This window comes from Medicago truncatula, chromosome 3, assembly GCF_003473485.1.
Source record: "Medicago truncatula cultivar Jemalong A17 chromosome 3, MtrunA17r5.0-ANR, whole genome shotgun sequence".
In the NCBI taxonomy this organism is placed as follows: Eukaryota; Viridiplantae; Streptophyta; class Magnoliopsida; order Fabales; family Fabaceae; genus Medicago; species Medicago truncatula.
In genome coordinates, this window is record NC_053044.1 from 49,005,673 (window position 1) to 49,019,565 (window position 13,893).

Consider the following 13,893-nt stretch of genomic DNA (forward strand, 5'->3'; position numbering starts at 1 on the left):
CTTGTGTGAGACCCATAATAAGTTTTTAAGAGTTGGACATTTGCACTTTTAGGTTTTTGTTTTAGTTTGTAGGGAAATGGAGAGTAGAGCTTCGAAGATAAATGAAGTAGAGAGGAAGAGAGGAAGGGAGTGATGGGAAGTCCCTCCACATTGTGAGCGTTTTGAAAGGTTTTGAACAAATTGTATGTTTTTCAGTTTGAATATGGTGTTGATAAATCATATCATATGTTTTCTGATTTAGATTGGTTGTTCGGAAAACTTATACAATAGTTTATAGTTTATGGTATAGGAAAGTTTGGATTGGTTTGTTTACGTTTCAACAACAGCCTTACAACAAATGATGTTTTTGGTATTTTTAAGCTGCAAGATCCCAACAACTTTTCTCCCCAATGAGGGTATATAACAGGTACCAAATCTTAAAAGATTAAGACTCCTTCATTGAAGATGGTCTTATCCTCCATTAAATTAGTTTTTTGGATTATAAGTCATCATATTTCATTATTCGAAGCAAATGTGGAGGATGAAAAAAGAAACTCTTGCTTCTTTTTATGACCTGTTTTGAAAATTCTATTTACAAGTTTACAATGTTGATTGAATTCGGGTCTTGGAAGACAAGAAGTAAATTTGTGGTTTCATGGTTTTGAAATGCTGTTACCAATTGCAGTAACAGGTTTGTCAGATTTTATTTTTCAGAATCTACTAGTGCCTGCCTAGTGCCTACTATGACCTACCCTGCCACCAATTTAATTGATCTTAATTAACTTGGACCAACAAAGAAAAAGAAGACAAGAAAAGTACTGAAAAAGCACTGTTAAGGGCCCAAGCAATGGATAGTCGAATCCAATATCCAAATGTCCCCATTAACAACCAACTTAACCCCATTCACTTTACTTTCCAAATTCATCATTATTATTCATTTGATTTGATAACCTTTTTCCAAAAGAAATCGGTAACCTTTTTGGTTCAAATGGTTCATACCCAAAGTTGAAACTTTTCAAACCAACAAAAACGAACCCTATTCCCGGTTCACAAACAAATGACAGGGAGACACCATAATTTCCGCCACACAATACACAAGAGAATCAAAACCCCGTGTTATACAGCTGTCAATTTTACTATTTTTAATCTTTAATTATCACAAATTTCCAATTTCCATGTATTAATAATTTAATTAAAAAATAAAAACTTCACATCCAACGGTTCATATTGAATCTCCAAAACGACCCCACCAACGCAATTATCGGCCACAGTTGCATCAAAAACCACCCTTTCCCTTTCGTGGTTTCCGTCTTCCTCATCATTTTCTATTTCTCTCACAAACTCATTCGCTTTCTCTCTCTAAAAAAAATCCCTAAAACCAGATCTCACTTTCTCTCTCTAGAATTCAACGATGGCGGCCGCTCATTCTCCTCGGGAAGAGAACGTCTACATGGCAAAGCTCGCCGAACAAGCCGAACGCTACGAAGAAATGGTGGAGTTCATGGAAAAAGTCTCCGCCAACGCCGATAACGAAGAACTCACCGTTGAAGAGAGGAACCTTCTCTCTGTAGCCTACAAGAATGTCATCGGAGCAAGACGTGCTTCGTGGCGTATCATTTCCTCGATCGAACAGAAAGAGGAGAGCCGCGGCAACGAGGATCATGTCTCCGTCATCCGTGACTACCGATCTAAGATCGAATCAGAGCTTTCTAACATCTGTGACGGTATTCTCAAGCTTCTTGATTCTCGTCTCATTCCTTCCGCTGCTTCCGGTGATTCCAAGGTTTTCTACCTTAAGATGAAGGGAGACTATCACAGGTATCTTGCTGAGTTCAAGACTGGTGCCGAGCGTAAGGAGGCTGCTGAGAGCACTCTCGCCGCTTACAAATCTGCTCAGGTTAACCGTTTTTTCCTTTTTTTTTTTTTCGATTTTGCGATTCAGATCAGATCTGTTAGGTTTTTTCTCCAGATTTGTAATTTTCACTTTCAACGAAGTTTATCAATTCTACATGATTATAGTAATTAATTTTAGTTAATGTTTATATGATTCTTTGTTTTACTGGGTTATATTGAACGATTATTCATGTTTCATGTAGACATTTGCAATATTTTTCATAATCTTTGGTTAATATATGAATATCATACGTTGTGAATCTGTAATTGAAAGGTTTGTGATGGAAGAATGTGTTCCTTTGTTTTGCAGGACATTGCAAATGCTGAATTGCCACCAACTCATCCAATTAGGCTGGGTCTTGCTCTGAATTTCTCTGTGTTTTACTACGAGATTCTTAACTCTCCTGATCGTGCCTGCAATCTTGCTAAACAGGTTAGAACTTAGAATTTTCGAGACTGATTATCATTTACTGTGTTTTTATGTATTTATTTTAAGGCCTTTTTGGATAAACATCTTATTTTGTAGCTTATAGCATAAGTGCTTTTCTCATCTAAAAGCACAAGATAAAATAGAGCCAAATTGTTTTTGTCTGAACTATTAGTTTTTTTTCAATAAGCTTTCCTGTAGAAGTTATGGAAATAAGCTGAAAACATTTTATGAACATGGCATAAGCTGTCTACATAAGCTAGCTTAAACAGTGTAAAACTAGATAAACTCTGATGCCCTTACACTATTTGATCAGAGTTTTTGATATTTGTGAAGAAATTGGCCCCCCAGCGGTGGAATCTACTACTTTTGCTGTTAAATTAATTAGATAAACTTCGTGCATACTTAATGTTTCATTTCGTTTTATTGAAGCAACAATGATGTTTGCGTTTTGGATTCTACTAACCACTTTTGGATCATGGACCTCGCTTTTTTGTACCCTTATTATTGCCTACTTTACCTACACCTAAATGAGTTGTCAACTATTTATTTATTGGTGGTTTGCTCAGAAAATAATGTTTTATGAACAATTAAATTAAGTAGCTCGCAACTAATCAATATTCGACACCTTGCTCTAGCCTGTAGGAACTGGTGTAAATAACATTAGGTACACCTTGTGTAGTCCCCATGGAATTTATACCTTTAGGCTTTGTTTGGGAGTTTGGAGGGGATGGGAGGGTTTTGGAAAAAATGGAAGGAGCAAGTGGAAGAAATAGAAGACATCGGGAAGACAGGGCTTTGGAGGTTAATTTTTTACTCATAATAAAAAATCCCCCTCATTTGGGGGAACTCAAAAATTGTATTGTGGGAGGGTTTTGGGGGGCTATGGAGGGTTTATATGAATTTTTCAAATTCAATCTATGTTATAATATTCTTAAAATTAAAAGTATATTAATCATAACTTATAAGTATTAGTTTATCATTCTCTAAAAAATTGTTCTTTCAAAAAATGTGAATTTTTTGTCCATTTTTCTATATTTCCAACCCCCCAAAGCCCTCCCCTCCCTTCCATTCCCCTCCAAACTCCCAAACAAAGCCTTAGTTTTCATTTTGAAATTCTCTATAGTCCGTCCAAGTAGCAAGAGCATAACTTCGTTATTAGTTTTTTCTGTTCTAATAGTATATTACGTTAAATACTCATGAAGAATATATTTTGTTTGGTAATCACTAGGCTTTTGATGAAGCAATTGCTGAGTTGGATACCCTTGGCGAGGAATCATACAAGGATAGCACTTTGATCATGCAACTTCTTCGTGATAACCTCACCCTATGGACATCTGACATGCAGGTATTGATTTGGTTATACCATAACTCCTGCATCACATATATTTTAGTTTTCCTCCTGTTCAATTGGTGTATTGATCTTGGTTTGTTTGATTTCAGGACGATGGAGCCGATGAAATTAAAGAAGCAGCACCTAAACCTGATGAACAGCAGTAAACAAATTTTACTGCCAATTAGAATCAAAACTTCTCCTCTATATGTTAATGAATGAAGGAAGAAGGTTCTTGTTGCTAATCTCTTTGGGTGCTGAGATTTTAGGAATTCATGTCTGTTATGAGTTCTGGATGTCCTGGGCTGTTTTAGTTTGTCCTTCCATTTTTAAGTGTTTTACAAATTATTGCCTATTTTCTTGAGGACACTTAAGTTTTATTATATGGAATTGAAAATTTAAGATTCTCTTCTTTCTAGTAAAACTTGATCTCGCCAAATTTGGTGACGATATTAGTTTTTGTATGGGTCATGAAGTCGTAGTAGGGCGTCAGTGATTATCACTTGTTATAATCGAGGGAACTCTTGGTAGTTTTTATATTTGAGGCATTCACGTTGTTTTCTAAATTGTTGGTTCTTCAACTCTGTTTTCAAAGACATTTTTAGGCTTTAATTCATTTTATTTCATTTTGATATCACGAAATGTATTTTTAACATGTCATCTGATTTATTTGCAATGCTTTCTTTTTCATGTTTTCCAGAGAAATGGTTTCCTTATCACCGTATCTTTACCCTTTTTTTTTTTAGCGGATTGATGTCTTTTTAATCAATTGACGCGAATGTAGTTTAGTTGGCTAGTTAAATAACACCGAAGGAGAGTAAATCACTAATATTAATCCATTAAAGTATATATATATATATATATTTTTTTTTTTTTAAAAGATTGATTAGCGGGTTATGTTTTTATTTTCCTGCGCAACTTTTTCCCTTAAGCATTCTAAAAGATTGATTAGCGGGTTGTTTTTAAAAAATGTTAAATTTTTAATTTTCAATACATTGATTATACACACTTTCATAAAAATTTATTATTTAAGGTTCTGTTTCAATAGCAATGGTTAACTCTTTAAGCATTTAAGGTTCTTATTGCCCCAGAGACGACGTGTACTTAAAGTCGCCGGACTTTGAACTTTCAATATTAGAGGTGACCTGTACTTGAAGACAATTGCTTTTTTAACATCATAATTTTCAAAAAACACAAGGAAAATATACCTCGGCGGTAGTTAACAACTGCTGACTTATAACTAAAAAACTGACTGCAGATAATTATTGTTGAATTTTTTAATTATTTATTTGTGTTTCCAAGACATATTGGATGTCAAAAAACAATAGTCGTACTTGAATGTAGCTCACTTGATAGCTCTATGGAGTCTAGTCACTAAGAGATGCCCTCAATAACCTCAAACAATTCTATGTTGCGGTATAAATGGTTTCTAAATCCCAATTGCAGTTGACTAACATAATATAGAATAAATATGGATAAACCCAAGACTTGCATCACATCTCTTTTTAGCGTGATACATGTTATACCTTTTTCTATTGGTAGTTCATTTTCGTGAGTTATCCCTCGATTCACGTCATGTGTCTTGTGTCGTGAATGGATTAGAATTACGTGACTTTGTAGAAGAAAAAAAAAATGTAGGGCAAAATAGTTTTTTTTTTTTGTCGTGTGTGGATTAGGATTATGTGACTTTGTAGAAGAAAAAAAAAAAGTAGGGTTAATAGTTTTTTGTTTGTTTGATAATGTGTAACTAGACTTTCCACCAGTGCTACCGTACAGGTCATATATATTGTAGATGTAGTAGACAAAAACAAATCTCAATGCATATCAAAGAGAATGAAATATGTGGTCCCAAGTATATGCAGATGTTGAAATTCGAACCTCAGACACCACACTTATTCACCTTAAAAATATTAATTTTTATCAATCGTGTATTACTTCATTCTTTTGTTAAAATTATATGTCAATATTATATTATTGGTATGTTACTTCATCTTTTTTTTTTATTTTTGACAAAATGTTACTTCATTTTTTTGTAAAAATTATATGTTAATGTTATATTATGTACCTAAAAATAGCTCATTCTTAACCTCAACATGTAAAATGTTTTATTTAAATAATTTTCCTTTTATCAAATATTTGGCCTTTACCGTAAATGATACCCTTTAACTGTTTATTGAAATGTTTCTTCCACTTGTTTATATAGATTGCAAAATTCTGGTGCATTTTGTGGTAGATATTTAACAAAGAGAGTTCAGTTCTAATTTTGATGAAAAGTGTAATATTAACAAAAAAAATGTTGCTATAATCTTTCAAAACTCTTTTATTCCAATAGGGCGATTTGTTTTGTTGAAGAAATAGGGTGATTTGTTTTGAAGAAATAGGGGAAATAAAGCGATGCCGATTTGCTTTGTTCATGAAAATAGGAGATTATGTGTGAGCATTAGGGTTGTTCATGGAAATAGGAGATTAGGTGTGAGCATTAGGGTTAAAACAGTAAAATTATGCAATAGAGTTTAGGTTAAAATTAGGTCTTACGGGTTAACTTTAATATATAAGAAGATAAGAAGATTAGGTGAGAACATTAGGATTGTTCATGAAAATAGGAGATTAGGTGTAAGCATTAGGGTTAAAACAATAAAATTATGCAATAGAGTTTAGGTTAAAATTAGGGCTTTATCTTAATTTAGTGAAATTACAAAATTGTTATTGTTTATGCACTCGTTAATCAAAACGGCCACCAACATGACAAGAAAACATATTTTTATTTTAATCCTTCACGTGTTAACCAACCACACTTCATCCTTCCAAAAGCTCCAAGACAATGGCGTTAAAGGATTTATTTTAATGTTGAAAACTATTTTAACTAAAGCAGCGTACAACCTATCTTGTAATTTCACTCTATTGAGGGTCGTGCGTGTGCCTATTCACTACACATTCCGATGTAAAAATTACTCTTTGCAACAAAATATAATGACATTCTCTATCTTTCCTTTATTACTCTCTTTCATTTTAACTAGTAGTATTTTTCTTTCATCTTTATTATAAAATGTCTTAAAATCACCGTAACTATTCATTCAAATCGCTCAATTCCAATCCGTCGTGTATGGGTTCGATAAATTCCTGAGACTAAAACCTTCGTCTCCATGTAGCACGTTTCAAATGTCAAACTTATGATCTAGCTTCAGAAGTTAAATTATCGTTTATAATATTGGTCAGATTCCGATTACGTCCTAAACTTAGGTGCATAAGAGTCTCACGGTGGCCTAAACTTATTGGTTGAATTTATATATATTTGTTTTCTCTTTTTTTTATTTTTTATATTAATTATTTGTTTTCTCAACATTGATCATGCTACTGTTTATACTTACGTTGCATCAAGTAGTCTTTTTAAGTAGTCTTTTTATTTGATATTGAGTGAAATTGGAACCATAGTTTATATATGCTACACGCCACCACTTATATTGTTTGGTCGAAATTATTTATAAATAAAAAATACCATCGCAATGCTCGTTGGACATATTTTTGATCGATTCGCGCAAGCCAAAGAATTTACAAAGGAAAAATTTACGAAAGTATCATTAAACTCTTTGAATTTGATCAAAGAAAATTTATAACTTATATAGTTCTCAACAAAATCTAGGGAAAAATACTTGTCCATTTATACTCGGTGAGAGCTAGTAATCTACAAAAGATGGCATTTCTATATTTGTTTACTATTCTTTGTTTCAGGATCCTATCTTTTGATGATCTAATTTACATTAGTTGAATAAATATTAAGTTCCGATAAGTAATTTTTTTTTTATTAATAGGGACTAGCTATAGCATCATTGCATCCAGATTTTACTGATCTCCTAGAAAGGATTGCCAAGGACATGCACAATCATGTGCTCCACAGCTAGACTGAAAGTGAAAAACTATATTTTGCAGCAAGATTATACGTATAGGTTTCTCCTGAATCTGTAAAATTTTATTGGTATTAGAATGTGTGAGCAGAAAAAGATCTTGATGTTGTTTCAGTTGTTTGGTTTGTACAAAAATAAGTGCAGAAAATTAAAGAAATGAAAAGGAAGAGAATTTGACGGAAGATACACGTGGTTCAGTCTTAGAGATTTCATCAACAACAATGAGTTTAGTGGGATCACAATGAACAAAAACTACAATTTGAAGTTTCAACAAAATTAAGATGCTACTGTGCATTCATCAAATTTAGTGCGATTTCACACATGCACTAAACTATATAACAATACAAAACTCTTGGCCCTTGTAATTGAGAAACAACACAACATTACTCAAGTCGTCCACTCTATTATCACATTTTTCTTTAATTTCTCAATCACTTCAATTTTATGTTCAGTTCAAGACCTTAGTACAACAGACTGGTGGAAGAAGGCGTCTTTAACGGTGGTGTTTGGTTTGATCATGTGCTTGAGGTGGTGGCTAGGGTTGGAACAAAGCATCACCTTCAAAAGGTGATAGAGTAAAGCTTATATAATCTAAGAGTTGTGTAATTGTGTTTGGGCCTCAACAATAAGTAGGACTTCATCGTAGGATGATAAGTGTGTTAAGACCGGAAATTGTAGCTTCGACTGTTGTCTTTGTGGACAACTGTAGACTGATCATGCTTTTTGTCCTCAGTCAGACGGGTTTAACTCGATCAGGCGAATTGACTCGGTCCTCTAGGGTGTTTCTAGGGCAAGTCTATATGATTGTCCGCCTATGACCTAGTGACTTAGAAAGACTCGGTCTCTTGATGGATTGAGCATTGGTCTAATCCAAAACACTTCTTGTATGTAATAAATCTTAGTCTTTATGTTGCGTGTGTAAAGTGTTTGCTCAAACAGAAAACTTAATGTTGCAATTCAGGTGCTTAAGTATCTCAACTAGTTTTGCCTACTTTTCATCCTTCAAATGAATAAAACATTGGATGCTCTCTAGTACAGTTATTAGTCAAAGACATAAAAACGAATTGATTTTCTAATGGAAGTGTTCCTTAAAAGGCAATGTTAGTGCTCAATGCTGATATGCTACCTTTACATGGTCTGAGGTCTACCATAACCTAGTAATTTTCAAAAGCACAAAGTTAAAGTACCATAAAACTTTGAACACAGCCACATTATCCAGAGGAATATCAAGATTAGTTCACCAGCTTAATAGTTCTAAGGAAAATCACATTTTATTATGATAAAGCCTTGAGGAAAATCACAGCTTAAATGTGAATTAAACTCTTGATGAAAATGTTCAAGACTTATTCGGATATTATATTTTGTTAAATTCTAAATTGTAGTATAAAGAAATTATGAAGGGTCAAATTGGATCGATCTTTATTCTTGGTAACATATAATTAAAATCGGCTTATTAACTCCAAACTGATTAGATGATTATTTGCTATAATGTTGTCATCAACTTTGATGGTTGATCTAAACAAAAACAATCACAAAAATGAATCCTCTCAATTTATTCTTCTCGTCAAGAATATGTTCCAATGGTGCGTCCATGAAATCCGTGCTGACGAAACAGTTGTTAAAGAAGCTTGGTTTTGGAGCTTTTGTTAAATTGCAGCGAAAGGAGCCAAAATGTGAAACTAAACATATGCTAAATCTAGATAGTCAATCGAGGATCCAACCCTAAAAATGGGATAGTATGAGGTGGGTTGACCGCTATTTTATCAATTTTTAGACAAATTACATGAAGTATACTATAAACACATTTAATTTAAAATAAACAAATAACTCAACTCATAAAAATTCATAATTAGCGAAAGTCACAAGTCGTCTTGATCAAAAACACAAACATAAATAACAACAAAAGTCAAGGAAGTAGAGAAACTCAAGCCCACAAGATTTTAAAGTAACGAACAAGTGGAAAAACAAAACCACAAAATACAAAAGCAAACATTAACAAAACAAAAACAGGAAGCTCGCAGGAAGAGAAGGAAGAAGCTGAGAAGGAAGGAAACATCTACAAGAAAATGGGACACAGGAAGCTCGCAGCGAACGCAGAGGATGGTTCGTTGCAAAAAACCCAGAATCCTTCTAATGTTTTAGATTTTAAGGGCAAATGGAGATTTTCATCTAGTTTTCAATATCGCGGAAGAGAAGTGTTGCAATAAACACGATGCACTTCGCCACACACCAAACACAATCTTTGATGTGGCAGCCGCGCCCTTAATCCATGCCGCTATTAACTAAGCACCTAGTTTTCAATAGGTGGAAATTTCAACGAGATGATCCATTCCCAACAAACACATCTAAAACTAAGCAATCAAAATGTTCTCGTGTCAGAACTAAGAAGAACTCAATAGATAAAAGTGAGGCATTGTTTGTTTAGATAAATAAAAAGTGAGTTAGTAGGAATTAGTGATATATTGTGTTCGAGCTCGTATCAAAATGCAGAGTTCAACTTCACAGATCTGAACACAAATGAGAGAAACAACAATTCCCTAAACCAAAGGAATCAGTAGTTTTCCACAATCACAGCAGAAAACTAGTAGATATTGTAATAATGTTACAGTAATCATATAAACATACTCACAACCCGAAAGCAATACACAACAATTACTTGAGAACATCTACAAGGGGCACCAATAGAACAGTGTCTACATAGAGATTCATTAAAACCAATTTAAATCCTACTCTTTGTCCTGGGATTTTAGCTTACACACATATAATCAAAACCACTGATCTCAAAAACCACAATCCAAATCAGACACCATATTCGTGCTGCATTGTCATCATCTTAAATTCGTATACTTATGATAGAATAAACTCAGTTGAGATGCCATCAAAATAAAATTTCATGCAAAAGATATCAAACCACAACCAATGTAAAACCAAATAAATGAAATAAAAGAACCACAACCAATAACCTCAAACATATGAAGCATAAAGAATGCAACCAAAGAGCGAAAATTGAGAGTCATAACCAGAATAAATAGCGGAATAAATTTATAAAAGACCTATTAAACAAAGTGACACACTAAATCTGAATGCCTAAGTTACATTGTATGCATTGAGTTACAGATGTCCGTCGTAAAGTTGCAGGCAGTAAAAACAAAATGGTACATTGAAAGTAAAATTACCATCTTGTTCAGGATCTTGATCAGCAATCATGCTAATGTTGAGCAAAAATGCCAGAATAATTTCAACCTCTTGACCAAATGAAAGAATAATATCAAACACTGTGAATACCTAACTTTATAAAACAAAAATCATCTTTGAATAGCACACACTACCTACCTAGCACATGTATAATTGCAAGACCAGTCAACAATTTCCCCTTTATCCCAAGGGAAATGTCAAACAACAGATAGCCACAGTCCCTCAAAAAGGAACACAAGGGACCATAATCACATATCAAACTAACTTGAAATGCTAAAATTAAACAAACTTTATCTGCAAATAACATATCAGCTTGACCAGGACAATAATACACAACTGAAGAAAAAAACATGTTTAATTAATAAAATAAACTGTCAATAACAATATAGTTTTTGTAAACTGAAAACAGCATGATAATCCAACTATATCTGTATAATAATAACTTCTAATTTCTGTTTTTTGTGATCCCCCCAAAATATCCAAAAAGAGTAAAAAAACAATTGCAAAATTGTTCCTTTCTTCTGTCTTTGATACCCCATTTACACAATAAATAAAATAAAATAAAATAAAATAAACTAGTACTACTAAGCAGTGAAATGGACTAAGCTAGTTTTTGAGTCCAACCACCACAAATTGAATAAATTCACATTTCACCACACCACTACCATTTACATCCCAAAATCAGAGCCAAAAAACCACGATTCATTCGATTCTTACCACATTTCAAGTCAAATTTCTCTCCATCTTGGACTTGGTGCAGGCACAGTTGGAGAAAGAGGAAGTTGAGGAAACCCTAAATTCCCTGAATTGGGGGAAAACAATAAACCTGGTGACAACAAAGGATAAGATGCTAGCTGTGAATTCAAACACCCAAATGGACCTGGAGAAGACGGCATCTGAAATGAAGAAGTCGAGTGAGCCACCGTCGCCGGTGGTGGTGGCGGCGGCACAACTTCCTGCTGCGGTGGCGGTTGATTTTCTTGCTGTTGTTGCTGTTCTGGTTGAGGTGGTAAAACAGTAGGAAGAGGCAAAGGAGAAAAACCAGAGAAGCCTTTGGAATCGATGGTGGAGCAGAAATTCTGCAGATCGCGCATGTAAGCTGAAATCGGAGATTCAGCGGCGGCGTGAACGGTGGGAAACGGTGGTAACGGAGATAACGGAGCTTGAGGTCTACCTAAACCAGGAAAGTTGTTGCTATTATGATTAAAGTTAACAGCGTTAAAGTTAAAGTTGAAGTTTTGCGGTTGAAGAAGATTGGGACGGTGGTTAAGTAACGGAGGTGGACGGTTAGTGATATGAGGTAACGGTGGTGGACGGATACGTTGAAGACGTGAACTTTGAGGTTTAGGTTGTTGAATAGGTGGTGGTGTTATGATACGGTCATGTGCAGGCGAACCTGTTAGTTTTTGAACAACGTCACGAAAATCGTTTTTGTTTATGTTGTACACTGGTGGTTGGTGTTGCAGTGGATTATTAAGGTTTTGTGTTTGAGTTTGAGTTTGTGGTTGAATAGGTTCAAAAGTGGGTTGTTTTTTGTTGTTGATAATTGGTTTTGAGATCTTGTGTGAAAGCTTGTTAAGGTGTCTCAAATATTGATCTCTATCAGAAGTATTAGAATCTGAAGCTGAAGCAGAGGATTGTTCACAGCTTTTATTATCCATCACACTACACACAATTTTGATTTTTGATTTCACTTATGTTGTTGTTGTTGTTGTTGTTGTGTGTGGATATGGGTTTTTCTTTCTCTTATCTCAGCACCGAGTAGAGTAGGGTCAGAAAGAGAAGATTATATTGAATAGAATAATATTTAGTGTGCTTATATTTTCAAGGATGGTTTAAATATAGAGTGAGGAATGGTTCAATACACCACTGATAAACAAACAAAAAATGAAATTAACTATTGAGTGAGGTGGTGAATAGTGATGTTGATGATAAAAATTAAATAATGAGATATTGTTTGTGTTCTTTTTGTTTCATGCATCTCTTTCACTTCTTTTTATATTGTTTTCTAGAGTCTAGTTTAGGATAAAAAGAAGAGAACAGACAAGAATCGCAAAAGAAGGAAAGCCATTGCATTCCTATTTTTTTATTTTTCTTCGCTTAAATATAGTATAAAATTTAATTCGGTCTTATGTGCTAATTTGTAAATTTGATTTATTATTTTGACCAAAAAATAGATTTAGAATATTTTTAATTAGATTTGATTCTTCGCACATCACATTTGCACACAGAATTACATTGTACGTAAATCTATATTATTTCTTTTTCACGTTAAGTGACATTCAAATGTTGACCATAAAAAAAAGTTAAAATAAATATGTTTTTAATATATTTTCTTAATTATATACATTTTCTTTAATATTATTTTTTCTAACGCGTTTCCTTTTTCATAAACAAAACTCGTCCATTGAAATTAGCAAGGAAAAAAATTGAACTTGAGAGCACACTTTAAAGAAAGATGAAAAATTAAATTAGACACATCAATATTAAAAAAATATTAAAATAATATTTTAGGAAAACCTACACACAAAATCGACATGTTTTCTTGTGGACATACACAAATTTAGCATGTTAAATTTACGAGGAGTGTTTTTTTTATTTTAACAAAAATAGGAGTGTTATATATATTTTCTTTCTAAAAATCTTTGACACATTTTTTTATTGGATCAAACTTATGTCGATCCCAAATTTTGAAAATTGTCTCAGACAAGGTGATTGGATTCACATGAGTTTTCCAAAATAAAAAAAAAATGTGTTGCTAGCATTTTTCTAAATTACTATGAATCTTTTTTTATCTATATGAAGAAAAAAATGTTAATGAGTACCCTACCTAAATACACTTTTTAAAGACCTTAAACAAAAACTTTTTTTGTAAAAATTTATGTAATAAATACATTGAAAATTGAAATATTTAACTTTTTAAATAAATAATTTTTTAATTAAAATACTTAAAAAGCGCTCCTAGAACTCGTTACAAAACCTTAAAAAAAAGTAACAATGTTATTTTTTTTTTAAGGAAAAAGTAACAATGTTATTGAAACTCATACTTCTCTACTTATGCGCCTACATTTATAATGATTATTGTCATTTTTCTTTACAAAAAATATTGCAAAAAAAAAGGAGTTGAAATTGAAGTTGTAAGGAAACAATTGACGTGGCTGATT

General features: G+C 33.2%; 2 protein-coding genes across 2 annotated transcripts; one reads left to right on the forward strand and one right to left on the reverse strand.

Moving 5' to 3' along the window:
- The first annotated feature begins 1,276 nt into the window (after positions 1-1,276).
- On the forward strand, positions 1,277-4,266 carry LOC11424391 (14-3-3-like protein). Its single transcript, XM_003602775.4, has 4 exons — positions 1,277-1,876; positions 2,183-2,305; positions 3,531-3,647; positions 3,743-4,266. Exons 1-4 carry the CDS (start codon positions 1,391-1,393, stop codon positions 3,797-3,799), a joined length of 783 nt encoding a protein of 260 aa, XP_003602823.2. The 5' UTR covers positions 1,277-1,390; the 3' UTR covers positions 3,800-4,266.
- A 6,821-nt stretch (positions 4,267-11,087) lies between these two features.
- Positions 11,088-12,544, reverse strand: LOC11425587 (VQ motif-containing protein 9). Its single transcript, XM_003602778.4, has one exon. It carries the CDS (start codon positions 12,388-12,390, stop codon positions 11,458-11,460), a length of 933 nt encoding a protein of 310 aa, XP_003602826.1. The 5' UTR covers positions 12,391-12,544; the 3' UTR covers positions 11,088-11,457.
- Positions 12,545-13,893: the final 1,349 nt, after the last annotated feature.

Bases quoted from the DNA above. Each gene is read 5' to 3' on its own strand.
- LOC11424391 (XM_003602775.4), top strand. From the start codon at position 1,391: ATGGCGGCCGCTCATTCTCCTCGGGAAGAGAACGTCTACATGGCAAAG. The intron at 1,877-2,182 runs GTTAACCGTTTT...TTTGTTTTGCAG, and splicing joins CCGCTTACAAATCTGCTCAG to GACATTGCAAATGCTGAATT. The intron at 2,306-3,530 runs GTTAGAACTTAG...GGTAATCACTAG, and splicing joins CCTGCAATCTTGCTAAACAG to GCTTTTGATGAAGCAATTGC.
- LOC11425587 (XM_003602778.4), bottom strand. From the start codon at position 12,390: ATGGATAATAAAAGCTGTGAACAATCCTCTGCTTCAGCTTCAGATTCT.